The 21,119-nt window shown below is 44.6% G+C and overlaps 1 protein-coding gene and 1 pseudogene across 1 annotated transcript; both read right to left on the bottom strand.

Moving 5' to 3' along the window:
* Positions 1 to 10,781: 10,781 nt before the first annotated feature.
* Positions 10,782 to 12,401, bottom strand: LOC126067908 (40S ribosomal protein S15a-like; annotated as a pseudogene).
* Positions 12,402 to 18,408: 6,007 nt separating this feature from the next.
* C26H2orf74 (chromosome 26 C2orf74 homolog) lies at positions 18,409 to 20,382 on the bottom strand. Its single transcript, XM_049870380.1, has 4 exons — positions 20,288 to 20,382; positions 19,941 to 20,054; positions 19,667 to 19,844; positions 18,409 to 18,567 (listed from the first exon to the last, which is right to left on the bottom strand). Exons 1-4 carry the CDS (start codon positions 20,380 to 20,382, stop codon positions 18,409 to 18,411), a joined length of 546 nt encoding a protein of 181 aa, XP_049726337.1.
* Positions 20,383 to 21,119: the final 737 nt, after the last annotated feature.

Below are 21,119 nucleotides of genomic sequence, written 5' to 3'. Positions count from 1 at the left end.
GTGTGATTGTCCTCCATTTTGTGATTGTAATTTTATGTTAAAGAGGATTAGGGTGGGATTGTAATACCCTTATCCCTGATCCAATGTAAAGGGAGTTTCCCTGGGGTGTGGCCTACACCACTTTTACAAGAGATAAAAGGAAAGGGAAGGGAGCAGAGAGGGGAGACCTCATACCACGAAGAAAGCGCTGCTGGGGGCAGAGTGTGTCCTCTGGACCCGGTGTACCCGTGCAGAGAAGCTCCTAGTCCTGGGAAAGATTGATGAGAAAGCCTTCCCCTGGAACTGACATCCTAAATTTGGACTTTTAGCTTACTTTACTTTGAGGAAATAAACTTCTCTTTGTTAAAGCCATCCACTTGTAGTATTTCTGTTATAGTAGCACTAGATTACTGAGACAGGTCAGCAGTTTGAATCTACCACCTGCTCCTTGGAAATCCTATGGGGCAGTTCTACTCTGTCCTATAGGGTCACTATGAGTTGAAATCGACTCAATGGCAACAAGTCTGGTTTTCTGGTTTTATAGTAATCTATTGGAGCCCTTGTGGTGCAGTGGTTAAGAGCTCGGCTGCTAACCAAAAGGCCAGCAGTTCGAATCCACCAGCTGCTCCTTGGAAACCCTATGGGGCAGTTCTACTCTGTCCTGTATGGTCGCTATGAGTCAGACTCGATGGCCAAGGGTCTAATAATCTATTATATGAATCTACCAAAATGTATTTATCCATTCCCAGTCAATGGACATTGAGGTTATTTTCAGTTTTTCCTTAATATAATGCTGCAGTAAAAACTTTAGATGGTGCCCGTGTGCATACATGGGTTGGAAGTTATGCACATCTTCAGCCTAACTGAACATCTCCTGACACTTCCCCAGGGTTACACCAGCTATACTCTTACGAGACATGTGTCAGAGCCCCCGTTGTTCTTCCTCACCAACAATTGGAGTCTTATCAGGGTAGCTGATATATGCCTCAGTAACAGCCAACCACAAAATTCCAGGGGCCTAACTTAAGGTGTATTTTTCAAGTGTACTCCCATGCCACGTGGATCAGCAGTGATGCTCTGTTCACCGTAGTCGCTCAGGGCCTGGGCAGGTGGGGCAGGAGAAAGGGCTAAGGGCTCACACTCTGACTCTTAAAATTTCTGCACGAAAGTGACCACTTCTGCTCACATTTCGTGGGCTGAATCAAGTCTCATGACCACATCTACTGTCAAAGTGTTCCCATTCCTACCTCTAGGATCAGGATGTTTGTGAATGATTGTGAAGGGGTCCTGACGGGCTGATTTTTACTGGTCTTGTGCGAAATGGGGAAACTCTGGTGGTGTAGTGGTTAAGTGCTATGGCTGCTAACCAAAGGGTAGGCAGTTCGAATCCACCAGGCGCTCCTTGGAAACGCTACGGGGCAGTTCCACTCTGGCCTATAGGGTCGCTATGAGTCGGAATCAACTCGGCGGCACTGGGTTTGGTTTGTATGAAATGGCGTCTGGGTGTTTTTATTTACAGCCCCTGATGGCTGAGATGGAGCATATGTTCATATGCTTATTGATTTTGTAGGATTTCTTTATATCCTGGATTTGTTGTTGTTCTCTGCCGTCTAGTCAATTCTGACTTGGTGACCTGATAGGACAGAGTAGAACTGCCCCATAGAGTTTCCAAGGCTGTCATCTTAACAGAAGCAGACTGCCACATCTTTCTCCTGTGGAGCGGTTGGTGGATTTGAACTGCCAGCCTTTCAATTAACAGCCTAGAACTTAGCCACTGCACCACCGGAGCTCCTCACATCCTGGATACTAGTTCTTTATTGGCTGTGTTGTTGTTGCTGTTAGGTGCCCTTGAGTTGGTTCCAACTCATAGTGACCCTATGCACAATAGAAGGAAACACTGCCCAGTCCTGAGCCATGCTTACAATTGTTATGCTTAAGCTCATTGTTGCAACCACTGTGTCAATCCACCTCATTGAGGGTCTTCCTCTCTTCTGCTGCGTTATAAATATCTTCTTCCAGACTGTGCTATGCTTTTCCACTCTGTTTAAGGTGCCTTTGTTCAGGGAAGTTGTTAGTTTTAATGTAGTCGTATTCGCCAGCTTTTCCCTTCATGGCTTTAAGATTTGAGACGTCCTTTCCTATCCATATATTTACTCCAGTGTTTACTTTGAGAAATTTTAAACTTGATCTTTTCATATTTAGATATTTAATCCACTTGGTAGTGACTTTGTGTACGTTGTGAAGTAGAGATCTAATTATTTTTCTCCACTTAGATTAAAATGTATATATTCCACCACCATTCATGACTTCTCTGCCGCTTTGTAGCGCTACCTTGTTATTTTTCCGTCTTACCGTGTATGTACGGCAGTGTCTGAGCTCCTTATTCTGTTCCATTGGTCTGTTTGTCTAGTCCTGTCCTACAACTACACTGTCCTGATACCTGACTTTATAAAAGGCCTTTATGTGGTAGGATAATTCCAGCCACCTTGTTAAATTTCTTTCTTGTTTTTTAAAAGTTTACATCTTTTAAAAATTAAATGGTATAAAAATATTGTACCTGTCAGGGTCTTGTCAGGGAGACAGAAACCATACCAGGTTTAATAGAGGGATTTTAATATAAGAAATTGATTAAACAGACACATCCTGGTGGTGTAGTGGATAAGCGCTATGCCTGCTAACCAAAAGGTCGCCAGTTTGAATCCACCAGGCGCTCCTTGGAAACTCTATGGGGCAGTTCTACTCTGTCCTATCCAGTTGCTATGAGTTGGAATTGACTCAACAGCAATGGGTTTGGAAACCCTGGTGACGTAGTGGTTAAGTGCTACGGCTGCTAACCAAAGGGTCGGCAGTTCGAATCCACCAGGCGCTCCTTGGAAACTCTTTGGGGCAGTTCTACTCTGTCCTATAGGATTGCTATAAGTCGGAATCAACTCGATGGCACTGGGTTTGGTTTTTGGTAAACAAACAAACAAACCCAAACCCGTTGCTGTCGATTCCAACTCATAGCGATCCTATAGCACAGGGTAGAATTGCCTCATAGGGTTTTCAAGGAGCGGCTGGAGGATTCAAACTGCTGACCTTTTGGTTAGCAGCCGAGCTCTTAACCACTGCGTCACCAGGGCCCCACAGGCACTGGAGAGTTTAAAAGCGAAAAGAGGACACTGAGGTAATACAGTAATTGCGGGAGTATCTGCCACCCTCAGGGCTGGGGGAACAAGTGAAGAAGTTGGGGGCCTTGCAGAGCTGGAGGCCACACCAGTGAGAATGGGGCACTGCCAGGCCAGGTTAGTGTTCGTGCCTCTGGAGCTCAGTGGAGGGACCTGGGACCCAGACTTCTGAGGAAGGGGCCCTGTCCAGTTGGTGCCAGTCTTTCTCAGGGATGCACTGAGGCTGTTTCTGGGACAGCCGAGGAAAGCTGGAGACAAACCTACTGCTGCTGCCAGAGAAGATACATCGCTGGGGTGGCACTGACAGAATAGGAAGCAAACAGGAAGAAGAGTGTCCCTCCTCTGCTCCTATGGCCAGTGTCCTGCTTACATCCCCTAACAAATGGATCACATATATCACGTGAATCCTAGCCAGCCTTCTGGCCAGCCTGGCTGGATAGGCCCGGTACACGGTGTGGCGTCATGGAGCTACTGGAGAAATGAGGAAACTGAAGCTCAGAGAGGTCACCTGAGTTGCCCGAAGTGCCCAGCAAGTTCCAGGCCTCCCTGGCAGCCTGTGCCTGTGAGACTGGACGGAGCATGCTGGGTACCCCCTCAGCACTCCAGTGCACAAGAATGGCCCGGGACACTGAGCCAGGGGCGGGGAGCCCCAACTGGCCGAGGAGAAATGTAGTGCCTCAGCCCCAGCATCACAAAGCATCATACAGGATGGTGAATTTGGAGCTAAGAAGCAATTGCTTAATAACTGGCAGGACAAACAGTAAAAAGTCTCTCATCCTCATTCCCGTCTGTCCAGTTCCCACCCCCATCTCATCCCCACTGTCTTCTCCTGTATCCTTCCAGCAATTCTTTATGCATACAAAATCAAATGTACAGATTTTCCCTTTTAACATAAAACCTATTACAGACACTGCTCTGCCCCTTGCTTTTTCAGCATAATGTGTCTCAGGAGCCGTCAGAAGAGTGAAAATCCTCCTCATTCTAACCGCACAATGTTCCGTGAATAGAGGTACCGTTACTGAACCAGCCCCCGGTGATGCGCTTGGGTGGTTTCCAACTGGAAGGTCAAATATTATGCAACAAATTAACATGACTTGCTCATGTACACCTGTAGATAAATTCCTCAGAGAGAACTGCTGGGTCAAAGGGCTAAACTCTGATATTGTCAAATTACCCTCCCGATGCACCTTTTTACAATTTCTCCAGTAATGCGTTAAATTACCCATTTCTCACATCCTCACACAGGGTTGTCAAATGTTTGGATTTTTCACAATCTGATGGGTGAAAAATAGTATCTCAGTACAATTTTAATTTGCATATCCTTTGTGGATCGCTATGAGTCGGAATCGACTCGACGGCAGTGGTTTTGGAGTGGGTTTGTTTTAAATGAGGTTGACCATCTTTCATTTATTTAAGAGATACTTATACTAATTTTTCAATGAACTTTCCATATCTTTTGTCCATTTTTCTATTGGGTTGTTGCTGTTTTCTTATAAATTTCTAAGAGTGCTTTATATAGTAGGGATACTAGCTTTTTGCCTGATAGGAATAGCAAATAATTATTTTTTTAATTGTGCTTTAGTGAAGCTTACAGTTCAAGTCAGTTTCTCATACAAAAACTTAGATTGTTCTGTGACCCTAGTTGCTCTCCCTACAATGTGACAGCACACTCCTCCTCTCCACCCTGTATTTCCCATGGCCATTCAACCAGCTCCTGTCCCCTCTGCCTTCTCATCTTGCCTCCAGACAGGAGCTGCCCATTTAGTTTCATGTCTCTACTTGAGCCAAGAAGCACTGTCATGGATTGAATTATGTCCCCCCCAAAATGTCCACACCAATTTGGTTAGACCATGTGTGGCTGTCCTCCATTTTATGATTGTAATTTTATGTTGAGACGATTAGGGTGGGATTGTAACACCACCACTACTCAGGTCACCTCCCGGATCCAAGGTAAAGGGAGTTTCCCTGGGGTCTGGCCTGCACTACCTTTTCTCTCTTAAGAGATGAAAGGAAAGCAGGCATAGAGTTGGGGACCTCATACCACCAAGAAAGCAGCACCGGGAACAGAGTACATCCTTTGGACTCCAGGTCCCTGTGCCTGAAAAGCTCCTCGACCAGGTGAAGATTGAGGACAAGGACCTTCCTCCAGAGCCCCCAGAGAGAGCCTTCCCCTGCAGCCGGTGCCCTGAATTTGGACTTTTAGCCTACTTTACAGTGAGAAAATAAACTTCGCTTTGTTAGAGCCACCTACTTGTGGTATTTCTGTTATAGCAGCACTAGATGACTAAGACAAGCACACTTTTCACCAGTATCATATTTTATGTCTTAGTCCAGTCTAATCTTTGAAGAGCTGGCTTCAGGAATGGTTTTAGTTTTGGGCTAACAGAATCTGGGGGCTGTGTCTTCTGGAGTCCCTCCAGTCTCAGTCAGACCGTCAAGTCTGGTCTTTTTACTAGAATTTGAGTTCTGTACCCCACTTTTCTTCCACTCCATCAGGGACTCTCTGTTGTGTTTCCTGTCAGGGTGATCACTGGTGATAGCTGGGCACTATCTAGTTCCAGTCTCAGGCTGATGGAGTCTCTGGTTTATGTGGCCCTTTCTGTCTCTCGGTCTCATATTTTATGTCTTTGGTGTTCTTCATTCTCCTTTGGAAATAGCAAATAATTTTCCACTTTATTATTTGTATTTTGACTTGGTGAACCATACAGGGAGTTTTTATTTTTAGCTAGTCAAATTTACCAATCTTTCATGACTTCTAGATTTAGTTACATTTAGAAAGTCGCACTTCAAGGCTATAAAGAAATTCTCTCATATTTTCTTCTAGAACTTGCAATGGTTTTACTTTTCGCACTTAAACATTTGATCCATTTGAAAGTTTTCATGGTATAATGTGGAAGTATGAATCCAGCTTTATTTTTCTTCCAGATAGCTATACGGTTATCCATGGTCTCAATTATTGAACAGAATTTTTCCTCCACTAGTTTGAGGTGTTACATTTATCACATTCTTAATTCTAGCTTTAAGTAATACTAACTACAAGCCCAAAAATAGTTGAAACACAATAGAGATTTATTTCTAATGTGCATAAAACCCAAATAGGTGTTCCTGATTGGCAGGCAGCTCCCTGTGTCCCAGTGGTAATTTAGGGACCCAGGCTCTTATCTTCTGGCCCGACCCTTTTTAAAACATGGCTTCCAAGGGTAGCCATACTTACCTGCCTCAAATCAGAGACAGGGAGTGCGGGGGATTGCTTGAGAGGTACTTTTATGGTACAGCCTGCTAGTGGTGCAGATCACTTTTGCTCACATTCAGTTGCCTTAAACTCACATGGCCACACTCATCTGCAATTCCTCCATTTACAGAAACTTTTCCTATCTGACTAGTATTCCCTGTTGCCTTCTGTTTCTTAATCTTTTCAAAGGTTAATATATTTTATTAGAATCAACTATTTTTATGTCACAATAGAATTTTATAGTGTACCTGTTTAATCTTGACAAAGAATGCAGTATCTGCCTGTTATGGATTGAATTTTGCCTCCTCAAAAAACGGCTGTCAACTTGACTAGGTCATGATTCCCAGTGTTATTATCCACCACTTCATCATCTGATGTGTTTTCCTTCGTGTCATAAATCCTACCTCTATGATGTTAATGAGGTAGATGAGTTATATTGAGGCAGGACTCAATCTACAAGATTTAAGTTGTGCCGTAAGTCAAGCTCTTGGGATATATAACACAGCATCAAGCAGAGACATGGGGACCTCATTTACCACCAAGAAACAAAAGCTAGGATAGCTCATCCTTTGGACCCGGGGTCCCTGCACTGAGAACCTCCTCGACTGGGAAGACTGATGACAAGGAAGGACCTTCCTCCAGAGCCAACAGAGAGAAAAAGCCTTCCCCTTGAGCTGGCACCCTAAATTCTGACGTCTAACCTCCTAGACTGTGAGAGAATAAATTTCTCTTTGTTAAAGCCATCCACTTGTGCTATTTGTTTTAGCAGCACTAGTTAACTAAGACATTGCTTCAATAACTTCGATTTTAAAAATTATAGTATAACAATGGCTGAAAGGTGGTTCAATCACAGTTGTACAAGCTTATTTACCAAGAACAAAAATAGAAGACTATTAAAAATAGCTAAAAGGGTAACACATCATAATGCTTAATGTTTTTATAACTGTTGGTAAGGCTTACATCTAAATTTGATACAGAATTCTTAGCTGCATTGAAATAGTTCTTTTCTCAGTCAAATGGGATATGGTGGCACTATGAGTTTGGAAGAGACTGGCTGTGGGTACCACTTCTTGTCTTCAGCTGTGATTATGCAATACCAGCAACTGCACTTTCTATCTTTTCCAGAAGCATATTCCCTCAATAAACAACACCTTTTAGACATGTAGCAGTTTCATGGTTTTCTACTTCTAGCTTATACAAGCTATTAGGTGCCATTGAGTCCATTTTCAACTTACAGTGACACTGTTTGACAGAACAGAACTGCCCCATGGGGTTTTCCAGGCTCTAATCTTTACAGAAGGAGATATCCAGCTCTCTCTCCTGTGGAGTCAATGGGTGTGTTTGAACTGTCAACCTTTTGGTTAGCAGCTGAGCGCTTAACCACTGGACCATCAGGGCTTCTTTTATACAAACTAGCAGCCTACGAAGCAGGCGTAGATTCTTCACTGGGTAAGGAATCTATCAAACATCTATGTCTTTTGCTGTCTGTGCTGCAAAAAGCTGGCATACTCTTCTGTAGGATCAGCTGGCTGGTCTGAATATTAATAAAATAGGCGGAGGCCCGCACAGCCACAGCACTCCAGTGGCATTCCAAAACTGGTCTTTGAGTTCATGACGTCTTGGTGAAAGGGGCTGTTGGGAAAGAGGGTGTACAGGGTGTGTAGACCTACCATCCTGGGCATTATGGCACGGTTTTTACCTTGCTTACACAGGTAACAGTTACAGTCCTCAGGGATCCAGAGCCATCTCTCCAGATTCCAGCCCGAACACCTTGGTATTTCTAGAGCTTTCAGAAGTCTCACAAAATGCAGAGACGTAACGGGTGTGGTGTCCTTCGTGGAATGGGTGATACCTTTCTTCATTTTTCCCGGAAATAACAAGCGGTTTCCTCAGGCTTTTCTGTCCATGCCCCTCTCTCTAGCTCAGCCTACAGAATACTAATAATTACACAGCTTACTACCAAATTCTTGACACGCTTGAAAGGCATTTTTCATCAACTTCCTTCTCAATATAATACATTAATAAAAAGCCGGGTGAGGGATATCCACTGACGTAATCATTTTTTTTTCTCTGAGGGCCACAAGAAGACGCCTGGCCGCTGCGGTACAGTAACTCCGTCTTCAACTCAGGAACAGCACCTCCGGTCACCTTCGGGCAGCGGGGGCCGAGGAGAGACCGAGGTGAGGCTCACAACGCCACCTCCGCGCGGCCGCGACAGCCCTCAGCTCTGTGGACAGGCTGCTAGGAAAGCGGGCTTATGAGCATGCGCAACAGGTTTTCCGTTAGCGCCAGGAGGCGAGCGATCTTTGCAGCATGCGCGCGCGACCGTTAGGAATCAGGTTAACATGTGCGCGCACACACAACCACGAGGATTCCGGTGAAGCTCTTTGGAGCATGTGCGCGCGACCGTTAGGAATCAGGTTAGCATGCGCGCACACAGACAACCGTGAGGATTCACACGAACATCTCGGGAGTATGCGGGTGGGCCGGTTAGGAATCAGGTTAGCATGCGCGCGCGCGCAAACACAACCGTGAGGATTCTGGCGAGGCTCTTTGGAGCGTGCGCGCGCCCGTTAGGAGTGAGCATGCGTACACAGACAACCATGAGGATTCAGGCGAAGCTCTTTGGCGCATGCGCACACAGACAACTATGAGGCGTCCGGCAAAAGCGCTTTAGCGCATGCGCTTGCGCCTTACGGACTCGGGTTAGCATGCGCACACAGTCCCGAGCGTTCCGGGAGGCTCTTTGGCGCATGCGCTGTCGAGTTGGGGCGCCTGTGGAAGTAGCTGGAGAATGTTTTTGTATTGCTTTGGCGAGACCCTTATTGGAAGAATGGTTGGTGTATTCGGTTTGTAACGGAAGCTCTTTTTTCTTGAATTTTTTTTCCAAATGCAAGTATACGAGGTGTTCATTCTAAAATATCTAACAGCCCAACAGAAAAACAGGCAAAGAACTGGGGAACAAGGAGTTCATAGAAAAATAATTACAACAGACCTTAAACGGAGGATGCTTATCACAGCCTCAGTTGTAATAAGAGAAACGCACGTTAGAACCACACTGAGACACTTCGTTACTCCGCAGGGAGCCAGACGTTCAGACCGTTGGTAACAGGCTCTGTGCAGGGCGACGTCGGGGAAAACTGGGGGAGCAGTGTCCTCGACGCTCTGAGCCAGCATTCCCGCTTCTGGGAATTTTCCCTACGAATACATTTGCTCAGAAATGAAACGATGTGGGTATGAGGTTATTTATTGTGGCACTGTGCTAGCTAAAGATTGGAAGCTATGCAAGTATCCGTCGGGGACTGATGTTTAAACACTACGTCATGCGCAAAGGAACATCGTGCATCTGGGAGGGAGAATGAGGAAGTGTCCCATGAACTGACAGGGAGAGATCTCCAGGATATTTTACCAAATGAAAAAGCACAGGTGGAGTACTGTGCTTTTCTTTCTTTAGGAAAGAAGAAATGAGATTATATGATCTTTATGTTTTCACATAAATTCTGGAAAGATACACAAGGAACTAGTAATCATGATTTCCTACGGGATGGAGGGGACGACAGAGGTGGGGGGAGACATTTCTCAGTGTATACATCATTATATTGATTTTTGAGCCGTGTGAGCAGTGCTGTATGCTTGGCTGACATTAAGCAAGGTATGCACCAGCTTAATTGTGTTTACTTACTGATCTGTAATGCACTGTTTCACATCTTTGATGTGGTGAAAAGCGGGTGAAATTGTGCACTACAGATGAGTAAGAAAGTACAACTAAGCCCGTGTGTACCTTGCTTATTGAGCGCTCAGTCCCTGCACGTGAATGTTATCCATTGAAAACAAAACTATAGTAACGTTTTAAAAGAGGAGCCCTGGTGGTGCAGTGGTTAAGCGCTTGGCTGCTAAACAAAAGGTCGGTGGTTCCACCAGCTGCTCAATGGGAGAAAGATGTGGCAGTCTCCTACTATAAGGATTACAGCCTTGGAAACCCTATGGGGCAGTTGTACTCTGTCCTATAGGGTCTGACTGTGAGCCTGCATCAACTCCACTGGCAGTGGTCTTTTTTTTTTTTTGGTAGCATTTTAAAAATGTCCCTGGGTGGTTTGTGATTGGCTACTAACCTAAAGGTTGGCAGTTTGAACCCACACAGCAGTGCCATGGAAGAAGGTCCTGGTGATCTGGTTCCATAAAGTTTTACGTTGTTACACATGGGGTTGCGATAAGTTGGAATCATTCCACAACAACCAGTTAATTTTTTTAAATCTAGAAATGTATAATAAAAATGAAAAATCTTTAATTCCACCTTCTAAAGGTAACTACTATTAATAGTTAGGTGTATGTCTTCTAACATCTTTCATCTTTTTTTTTCAGAGTCTATTGAAGCATTTTATTTGTATGTATGTATTACACTCCTAGGAAAAGAATCCCAGGATTTTCCTTCCTGTATGTTTTTGTTTTGCTTTCTCATGGTCCATGATACCAGTAAGGCCATCCATACAATGAAACCAAAGCGACAGATGGGAGCAGATCATTTTGCCACTTTTCTAGGTCTTTGAGTTACATATCACTCCACACTTGTTTAACTTGCCAGTGCGGCTCACAATTTTCCCAGTTCTGTGGTCATCAGTGATAACCCAATTTGCCAGTGTAACCATCTTCATCATTACAGTTAGAAACCAAACCATGACCCTGGAGCTGACCTACTAAGAACTGGCATTTGCCTCCCTTCTTGGCATTACTGATGCTCTTACGAGCATCCGCCAGGATATTCTTGCACACTGTTATGGCAGTGTGGAAAGATAATGGAAAGGAGGGGAGGGGTGAACCACTTGCTTTAATCTTAAACGTATTTAAAAAGTTTTTAATTATGATCTATGTTATTCACATAAAAGAATGATTCATATGTATGCCATTTAATCAGTTCAGACTCATAGCGACCCTAGAATGAAAACTCCCCAGTCCTGCGCCATCCTCACAGTTGTTGCTTCAGTTCATCTTCGCAGCCACATAATAAGCATAACAACAATTGTGAGGATGGTCAGGACCAGGCAGTGTTCGTACTGTTGTATATAGGGTCACTATGAGTCAGAGTCGACTCAACAGCACCTAACACACACAAATATTTTAAGTGCTCAGCTGCTAACTGAAATATCAGCAGTTCAAACCCACCAACTTATCCACGGGAGAAAGATGTGGCAGTCTGCTTGCCTAAAAATTACAGCCTTGGAAACCCTACGGGGCAGTTCTGCTCTGTCCTACCGGGTAACTGAGTCGGAATCGACTTGACGGCAGTGGGTTTACGTTTGGGTGAATGTAAATTATACCTTGACTCATGAGTAATATAAAATTATATGGACCTTCGAAAGGTGAATTGATAAGCTTTGGTACATCCATACAATGAAGTATTTATTCATTGGAAAAAAAAACGAAATGAGCTAAATCAAGTTACAAAAAGAGGGAACTTTAAATGTATATTGCCAACTGAAAGACGCCAGTCGGAAAAAGCTGTATACTCTATGGCTCCAGCTACTGCATCCAACTTGCCACTAAGTGGCCGGTTGGCGTCCTTGAGAACAAGTGCCCTCTCGGGTTGAGCGCTGGTCCCTGTTGCTGGCAGGTTGGACGTTCAGAGGCACCAGTAGCTAGGTAGCGGGAAGTTCCATATGCAACCTCCATCTCCGCCACTGTGGCCTGTCCGTTCCTGAACCCATTGTTCCCGTTCCAATGACAGAGGCTGGCTAATATCAACTGATGAGTCACTCTGTCTTCTTAGTCATTCAGTGTGTCCTCCATGGTGAACGCTCTCTGGAGGATGTTAACATGTACTATAACAATCTTCTCACTTTGTTCCCGCTTCCGTATGTCACTCCATATCCCTCTACCACCTTGTCTCCGATCTTCCAGTCCCATTCTTCCAGGCCCACAGTCAGACAGCCATGCCGAAGGTGAGCCCTGGAGCCGACACTGCTGTCAAAGGAGTCCTTGTCCTGCAGGCTTGGGCCTGCCTCAGCCACTTTGCTGGGCTCAGTCATTGGCTGCGAGCAGCCCACATCTTGGCACAAATGTGGTGGTGGATTCAGGGTGCAGCAGCTGGGCTCATCCCTCCGTCATGCACCCCGCAGCAGGAGACCAGAGGAGCACATTTTCTGCCCCCACTTTCCACCCATGGCTTTCTCTAGTAGTCAGGCTACAGGCTAGGCTGCTGCAGCAAAGACTGTCCCCACCTGACTCCACCCCCCAGCAAAGTGGTGTAAACAAGTTGAAGTTTATTTCTTTCTCACATGGTAGTCTGGGAGAGTGGTTCTGGGCCAACGTGAAAGTTTGATGGTGTAGGGGTTCCCAAACCTTCAAGTCTCCCAGCCTCAAGGACCCAGACATGAAGCAGAGACAAGTCGTCCCCACTATGACAGCCTGAATTCCTGACCCACATAAGCTGTAATATGTGATTTTAAATTCTGTAAGTCACTAAGTCTTGCAATAATTTGTAGACATGCAGATACGTGTGTGTGTATGGGTTTGTGTGTACTTCATTCCTCTGTCCATTGGGAGAATCTAGGAACGATAGAAATCCAGAAGCCATGACACACTTGGTGCCCAGATCTTGGTTCCTGAGCAGTATTCTCCACTCAAGGACACCAGGACTGCTTGGAGAAACAGCCGATTCCAGGGCTGGGGCAGAGAAGGTACGAGATGAGCTTGGAAAATCTTCTTGAATAGAAAAGTAAGAAAGTGCTGAAGGAGTAGTGGAGATATGTCTAAAAGACATAAGAGCCAGCTTGAAAGGGCCCCCGATGGCCACATCTGGAATGTCAAAATAAATGATTATAACCCACTGAAAGAAACAGGAACACGGGAGTTCATACTGATATATTGAATGAATACATAAGGAAAGCTCTACCTCACAATAGAATGCCAGCTAACATTGTTTATTCATAAGTAAAAAATTTACAGTAGAGAAACACGATAGACATCCTCTTAACCAAGTGATAACTAAATTATCAATAGCCTCCTGATGCCATACACTGAGAACACAGGATCACTTCGGGAATATTCTTGCCAAGGGTGCATGACCTAAATCTATTCATGAAGAAACATTAGAAAAACCCAAAAGTGAGGGACTGGCCTGTAGTCTTCAAAAGTGTCAAGGTCGGAAAAGTTCAGGGAAGACTGAGGATACTAAAGAGACATAACAACTAAGTACCTCTTGCCATTGAGTCTATTCCAACTCATAGTGACCCTATAGGACAGAGTAGAACTGCCCCACAGGATTTCCAAGGAGCGGCTGGTGGATTCTAACTGCTGACCATTTGGTTAGCAGCCTGAGCTCTTAACCACTGCACCACAAGGGCTCCAACAACTAATAGAAAGCATTATAGTGAATTGGATCCTGAACCTATAAAGAATAACATTGGGACAACTGGCAGACTTTGAGTGGGTTCTAATTAGATGGCAATAGTAGTCAATGTAAATTTACTAACTTGGGTTGCTTGTGCTTTGGTCATGTGGAAGAATGCCCTGGTTTTAGGAAACATGCACAGGGACAGGTTAGTCCATAAGCGAGGTGTGCACACAGGCTTGCTTGTGCTTACTTACTAATCTGTGGTGTGCAATTTCACTGTGAAAAACAATTATGCCTGTGTATACCCTGCTTAAAAATTACCGTAGGTTAATTCACCCCCGACTGAAGTCCTAAGGTGGAAAGAGACACCAGATGCCGTAAACCCTGAAATGTGGTAACCTGTTGACTAAGAAATCTGAACAAAGGCATTCAGGGTTCCTTATACTATCCGTGCAGCTTTTCTGTAAATTTGAAATTATTTCACTATAAAAAGTTTTTTTTTTTTTTAATGGCCTTCCCAGTTTGTTGTTTGTATTAAAGTCAAAACACCAACATCAAACTGGGAAGGACCATTATTTTTTGCTAAATACAAAATTTTTTTAATTGTCAAATTTATCATTTTCCCCTTTTGGCTTTTGGATGACGTGCCTTACTTGGGATAGTCATCTGAAAAGTCTCGGAGTCAACAGCCAATCAAAGAGGTAAAGTGGAAAGTTTGATCCCACCTCTAGAACTTGGCTGCTAACCAAAAGTTCGAATTCACCAGCTGCTCCTTGGGAACCCTGTGGGACAGTTCTACTCCTATGGGGTTGCTATGAGTTGGAATCAACTCACTGGCAACGGGCTATTTTTTTTTTTTTTTTTCCTGCAAGAGAAAGGCCCAGCGCATTGAGAAACAATTGCTCGACCTTTCCATCTGGAGATGAAAACAGGGTGCCCTGTGACATTTACTGCTTGCTGGGCATCTTTCTGGCCTACACCTCAAATTCAACAGAGCTAAAACTCACCTAATCTTTTCCCCCAAACAAGTCACGTTTCTGGAATTTCCTATTTCTGACAGCCTCTCAGATAGCCCACCACCCACCCGTCTGTCAATTTCTCGTCCGTGGCGGCTTGTGTGTTGCCCTGATGCTGGGAGCTGTGACACTGGTATTTCCAATCCCAGCAGAGTCACACATGATGAACAGGATTCAGCAGAGCTTCCAGACTAAGACAGACTAGGAAGAAAGGCCTGGTGATATACATACAAGAATTAGCCAATGAACAGAATATTGGTCACTATAATGCTGGAAGATGCTCAAAACAGTGGCGGCGACAATGGACTTGAGCACACCAATGGTCATGAACATGGCGCAGGACTGGGCAGCATCTGGTTCTGTCGTACACGAGGTCGCTATGAGTTGGAGCCAACTCAATGGCAACTAATCAGGACAACCTGGCTATCCAAACTCAGGAGCCATCCTCCCTGCGTTGCTCCCACGTTAACCAGGAAGGGACAGCCTTTACTTCGCTTCGTATTTCCATCGGTCCTGCCGCCTCCTCACCCAGATCCTTACCCTCCACATCTGAACTGCTGCTGTAGCCACTTCCATTTATCTCCTCGTGGCTGCTCCTAACCCTGAGGAAAAGTTCTCGTGTGTGCCCACCAGTATTGTCTTGTTTCTTACAGTGTTACTTAAAATATGCAGAAACCTAAAACTAGGTATCGACTCTTTGTCTTCTCATTCAACTCTAAAACCAAAGCAAATTTACAAACAAAACCCAACAAAATCACAACACAAATGAAATTCAAATTAACGTTTAGTTTGAGCTGCTGTCGACTGCACTGCTGCTCAGACGATAGACACGGCACCAGTGGTTTTCCGGAATTCCACATACCTGTGCTATTACATAAGACCACAGTGGTGAAGAGCTCGGCTGCTAAGCAAAATGTTGGAAGTTGGAATCTACCAGCTGCTCCTTGGAAAGCCTATGGGGCAGTTCTACTGTCCTGTAGGGTCCTTATGAGTCAGAATCGACTCGACAGCAATGGGTTTGGTTTTTTTGGTTTGGTACTGTTACATGCACTGATGGCCAGTTTTCCCACCATTTTCTACTATTGGAACTTTGACAGAACCTTGGTTTAATATAGTTAGCTCTGAAGAAATTGTTGTCCACTCTGACATAGATGCATCTTACATATTAATTCCTCCTGTTCTCTTCTCATCAGCTTGTAAAAATTAAATACTTGGTTGGTTCCAAAATACAGACGCATATCTGGGCAAAGAAACTACAAAATCATATGGGAACACACAGCTATAAACTGTCATCTAGGTAAGTCTGAACTTTATTAAATTAAAATTTTAAAGATTATCCTCAGCCGAAAGATGAAAATTTTTAAATGTTTCTAAAGAGATCATGAACTCTGAAAGGACTATGTTCTGCAGAACCCTCTCCCCACACTTTACACTGCCCTGATCCACTCTCCACCCTAGACTCAGCCTAGGATCCTAAGAGTGACCTCTGACTTCTCGCTACGCGTCATTGTTACCTCTGTCTTAGTCACCTAGTGCTGCTATAACAGAAATACTACAAGTGGATGGCTTTAACAAACAGAAATTTATTCTCTCAAGTCCAAATTCAGGGCACCAGCTCCCGGGGAAGGCTTTCTCTCTCTGTCAGCTCTGGGGGAATGTCTTTGTCATCCATCTTCCCCTGGTCTAGGAGCTACTCAGCACAGAGACCCTGGGTACAAAGGACGCACTATTCTCCTGGTGCTTCTTTCTTGGTGGTGCGAGGTCCCCCGCTCTCTGCTCACTTCTCTCTTTTATATCTCAGAAGAGACTGACTCAAGATACAACCTAATCTTGTACATTGAGTTCTGCTTCATTAGCATAAACTGCCTCTAATCCTGCCTCATTAACATATAAACCCATTGCCATCGAGTTGATTCCGACTCATAGTAACCCTATTGGACAGAGTAGAACTGCCCCATAGAGTTTCAAAGGAGCACCTAGTGGATTTGAACTGCTGACGTTTTGGTTAGCAGCTGTAACACTTAACCACTACACCACCAGGGTTTTCCATTAACATATAGAGGTTAGAATTTCCAACACATAGGATAATTACATCAGATCACAAAATGGTGGACAGTCACACAATACCGGGAATCATGGCCTAGCCGAGTTGACACACATTTTTAGGGACACAATTCAATCCACAACACCTCCTAACACTCCTTGACACCAGCCTTCAGGTCTAGCTAACTACTGACCACCAGACTCAAAACACATTCTCACCTCTGCTTTGGCTGATGCCTCTCTCCATCTGAAATACACACTCCTTTTCTTATCTAAACCTTCCATTTTGATTGGAGTTCCTGGGTGGTGCAAGTGATTAACGTGCTTAGCTGCTAATATAAAGATTGGCAGTTCACGTCCATCCAGAAGAAAGGCCTAGTAACCCAGTTCTGAAGAATTAGCCATTGAAAACGGCAGAGCACCATTTTACTGTGACATTCGTAGGGTCACCTCAGTCAGAGTTTTTTTCCTTCCATTTGGTTAAGTCCTTCCTCCTCCTGGGATGGTCTCAGTAGAGACTTCTGCTCATCAAAGGATGTCAGTCCACCCCATTCCGCATTAGCCACCCATTCCACAGTGCTTTATCAATTATTCTGCCCCTCGCTCAGCAAACATTTGTGGAGCATATGCCAGCTCACGACCCTGAGCAAGGCCCCTGACTCAAGGGCTCTGTTTTCTGCTTCCCCTAACACACGATATACATTTAACATGCGTACATTTAACGTACGTACATTTAACGTACGTACATTTAACGTGAGTTTTTCACTGTGGTTTGGACATCATCATGCAGGTCTGTACGGTCATACCCCACATGTGACATATGACGGGCAAATTTCAAACTACTAAAATCAGGAATAGTACAACCTCAGGACTTGCCTAAAGTAGCAGGATGTTTTTGTTCGTGGTGGTAGGTTTTTTTTGAACCAATCTTTAAAAAGCAGCTGTCAGTCTAAGAAAGATTTCAGGACCAAGTTCAAAGCAGATTATGTAGTAGAAGACCCTGCCCCAGCTTTTGTAAGTTTCCATGGCGACAGCTGTCATGTTACTTGGTCACGGATGCCTGTGATTGTCAAGAACGCAGACTGTTCAAGACAGGAGGGCAGGGAAACTAGAGGACTGGAAACAGAACAACCAGAATGCACTTAATGAGAACGTTGACACACTGTGAAAAGTGTAACTAATGTCACTGAACAACTTGTAGAAATTGTCAAATGGGAATCTAGTTTGCTGTGTTAACTTTCACTAAAAACACAATAAAATATTATTTTAAAGAAGGGAACACACACTGTTTCAGAAGTCCCTCCTTGAATATGATTTACCTAGCAGACACCCGCACAAACACAAATAACTTTATTCACACATTAGAACAGTGTTTGAGTAGACACAGCTTTAAGGACACTAAATACAATCAATTTGTTGAACTTAGATTTGAGTTTTAAAAAAAACTGTATTCAAGCTCTTAGTTATTATAAATACAGAATTTTGCACATAGCCCACTTTTTGCACAAAGGTAAAAATACTATATCTGTACTGGCTTCATTTCCCATTATTTATCTGTTTCACAACATGATTTTGTACCCCTAATCATTTCACTGTTGGTCCATGGTTACATTGCTTTTACTCTCAGCCTTTTTTTGAGCTTCATTTTCTTTCTTTATGCTCTCGAGCATAGCTTTGAGGTATAGGGTATTCCTTTCCGAGATCCACAACAATTACCTCCCTCGAAAAAGTCACTCCTTTCAAAGGTCTTTTTTGGTTTTCAGCACCTGCAGGAATTTCAGTTTTTGTCAAATCGTCACCCTGCAAGAGAATGAGACAAACAACATAAATGGTCAATACCGAAGGCAGGAAGCCCTGATTTTAAAAACATAGCTTATCTGCACATTGTCAGTAAGAAACAGAAAAAGTATCTCTAACTGATATAGGAATGCAGTGATAATCAATCAAATCATATTTTTATATTTCTGTGGTTGAAAAATGGCTGCAACAATGGGATCAAACATAGCAACGATGGTGAGGCTGGCGCAGGGCCGGGCAACGTTTTTTCTGTTGTATATGTGTAAGGTTGCCGTGGAGGAGCCAGCTGGACAGCACCTGGCAACAACACCACTGCTGTAAAACGCACATTGACGTATGCAACATTTGATGACATGGGCTATTCTCTATCTGAAGTGGTCATTATATAGACATGTTGGAAACGTAGGAGCCACCTGGACCATCCTTCTGTCTCAGACTGGGTGTGGGGCACATGAGTTGTTCTTATTAGAGGCACTACCAGTGGGCTCAAGAACCTGTTGCCATCAAGCAGATTCCGATTCATAGTGACCCTACAGAATAGAGCAGAACCGCCCCACAGGGTTTCCAAGGAGTTGGTGGTGGATTCAAACTGCCGACATTTTGGTTAGCAGCCGAGCTCTTAACCACTGCGCCACCAGCCCTGCCAATGTCTGTGTGCTGTTGTAGAAGGGACCTGAACTGGAGCAGGGACATGGGGTCTGGTCTCAAGCTTGACCACAGGGGAGGTGTGACCCTGAGCAATCATCCTGTTTTCTCGTTTGTAACGAGAGTTGAATTCCTAGCTGACCTCTTCCAGCTCAAAGATAGTAAGATTCTGAATAAAGCAAAATGAAAGGGGAATTATGAAGAAAACACAAATGTAAGAACGAAGAATGAGCAAGTTTCTAGGCATAGCATATATACAAAAAATATATATATACCTGACTTAAAATCATGAGACAGGCTAAGAAGAAGGTTTTAAATCCTGTGGACCCTGGACTCGTTCCAGGTAAAAGCCTAAGTCACAGGCAACGCCATTCCTCATTATTATTCCCAGCAAAGCAATTCGCCGCCACCTTTCCAACCAAACACGGCTGCCCCTTGAGAGCAGAAAACCTGTCACCTCTTGGTCAGTTTCCCCAGCAATCTCAGGATCTTGCTTCTCTAGAGTTTTGTCCTCCTCTGCCTCCATGTCCTCCTTGTGGTCCAAGGGCACGTGCATCACTTCCTCACCCCGTCTCTGGACCAGAATGCCAGGCCGCACGGGTGCCTCCTCGCCCACCACTTGGATGAGGACAGTCCTGGAAAATAAATCAGTGGAGTTTTAAAAAACCCACGCACCCTCGTCACCGTTACCACAAAAATGTCCTTCTCCACGTCCTAAGAGGCGGACTTACTTTTCTGGGTGTCTTGGATTGTCCGTCACCACAGCTGCAGCCGGACAGTTTTCACCTCCGTTACCATCTGTACAAGGTGCTTTTTCTGTCTCTTCATCATCCTGGCTCTGGAAACTGAAACAAACAAACAAAATGCAGAAAAGACAGGATGGCCCTGATGGTAAGGACTGACGAGGAAGCTGCACTTTTAAACAAGAAATTACCGTTTCTAAAACCCTGAAATGGAAAAAGCAGATAGCTACAGCATTATTACTTGTTCTGCTATTTTAATTGTTTTGTGTTATTTCTAGATATATTTGCTAGTATGACTTGAAATCTGATCCCAGTTTCTCAGCATGGGTTTATACCATTTATACAAAAAAATGGCCAATAAAATTAAGATGAAAATGAGGCAAATTTGAAGAATGACGAAGAAAGTGATTGCTGTGGTCTCAAAGCTCATAAGGTTCGCCAGAAGACTCGTCCGCCCTCACAGTCACAGCTTGTCCAGATGCCCTTTTCCAGCTCCGTTTGAATGTATTTCTCTTGTTCTTTACGTTTTCTGCAAACAGAAGAATAAAAGGCCGTTTTCGTTGCTGCTTTTTGGGTCAGCTCAGTTTCATAGGAGCTGCCGTGCTGGTTGCGGTGGCGCTGACTCACATGGGCTAGTTCCTCTCCATACGTGTGGTGGGGCTGCGGTGACTGGAGGGGAGACTGAGCTGGGACGCGTTTGATCACTCAGCTCACCTCCCCTCACCCCCAAAACCATCAGAACCCCAGGAGAGAGGAACCCGAGCAGCTGGAGCCAACTGGGCTCCCCATTCTTCTCTCTTCAGTGACATCATAGAATCATGAACTCGGGGAGCTGGGGTCAGTTCACACGAGCGAGGCCCAGACTTTCACCTGGAGGAAGGAGAACCGCCCCCCGGGCTGCCGCCTGCACTGTCTTCTCTCCCAGAGGTCGGGGACGGAGGCCACACGGCACATGGCTGTTCTTTGGACAAGAATTTTCCTCTCTCTTCGAACACCGTCTTTCCTTTCTTAACCTGAGCCTGTTTCTCTTCCTGCTTCTTTCACAGACCGTGAAAAAAATCCCTCCTTAAGGAGCCCCAGTGGTGCAGTAGTTAAGTGATAATGGCTGCTAACCAAAAGGTCAGCAGTTCGATTCACCAGCCACTCCTTGGAAACCCTATGGGGCAG

This window comes from Elephas maximus, chromosome 26 (assembly GCF_024166365.1).
Source record: "Elephas maximus indicus isolate mEleMax1 chromosome 26, mEleMax1 primary haplotype, whole genome shotgun sequence".
Classification (NCBI taxonomy): domain Eukaryota; kingdom Metazoa; phylum Chordata; class Mammalia; order Proboscidea; family Elephantidae; genus Elephas; species Elephas maximus.
The sequence above is the reverse complement of the archived record's forward strand: the minus strand, read 5'-3'. Positions and strand labels throughout refer to the sequence as shown.

What these genes read in the sequence shown, in the direction of transcription:
- C26H2orf74 (XM_049870380.1), bottom strand. Translation starts at nt 20,382, where the DNA reads ATGAGCTTTGAGACCACAGCAATCACTTTCTTCGTCATTCTTCAAATT. An exon ending in AATCCAAGACACCCAGAAAA is followed by an intron (nt 19,845 to 19,940) that starts GTAAGTCCGCCT and finishes TTTATTTTCCAG; the next exon opens with GACTGTCCTCATCCAAGTGG. An exon ending in CTGGGGAAACTGACCAAGAG is followed by an intron (nt 18,568 to 19,666) that starts GTGACAGGTTTT and finishes ATTCTCTTGCAG; the next exon opens with GGTGACGATTTGACAAAAAC.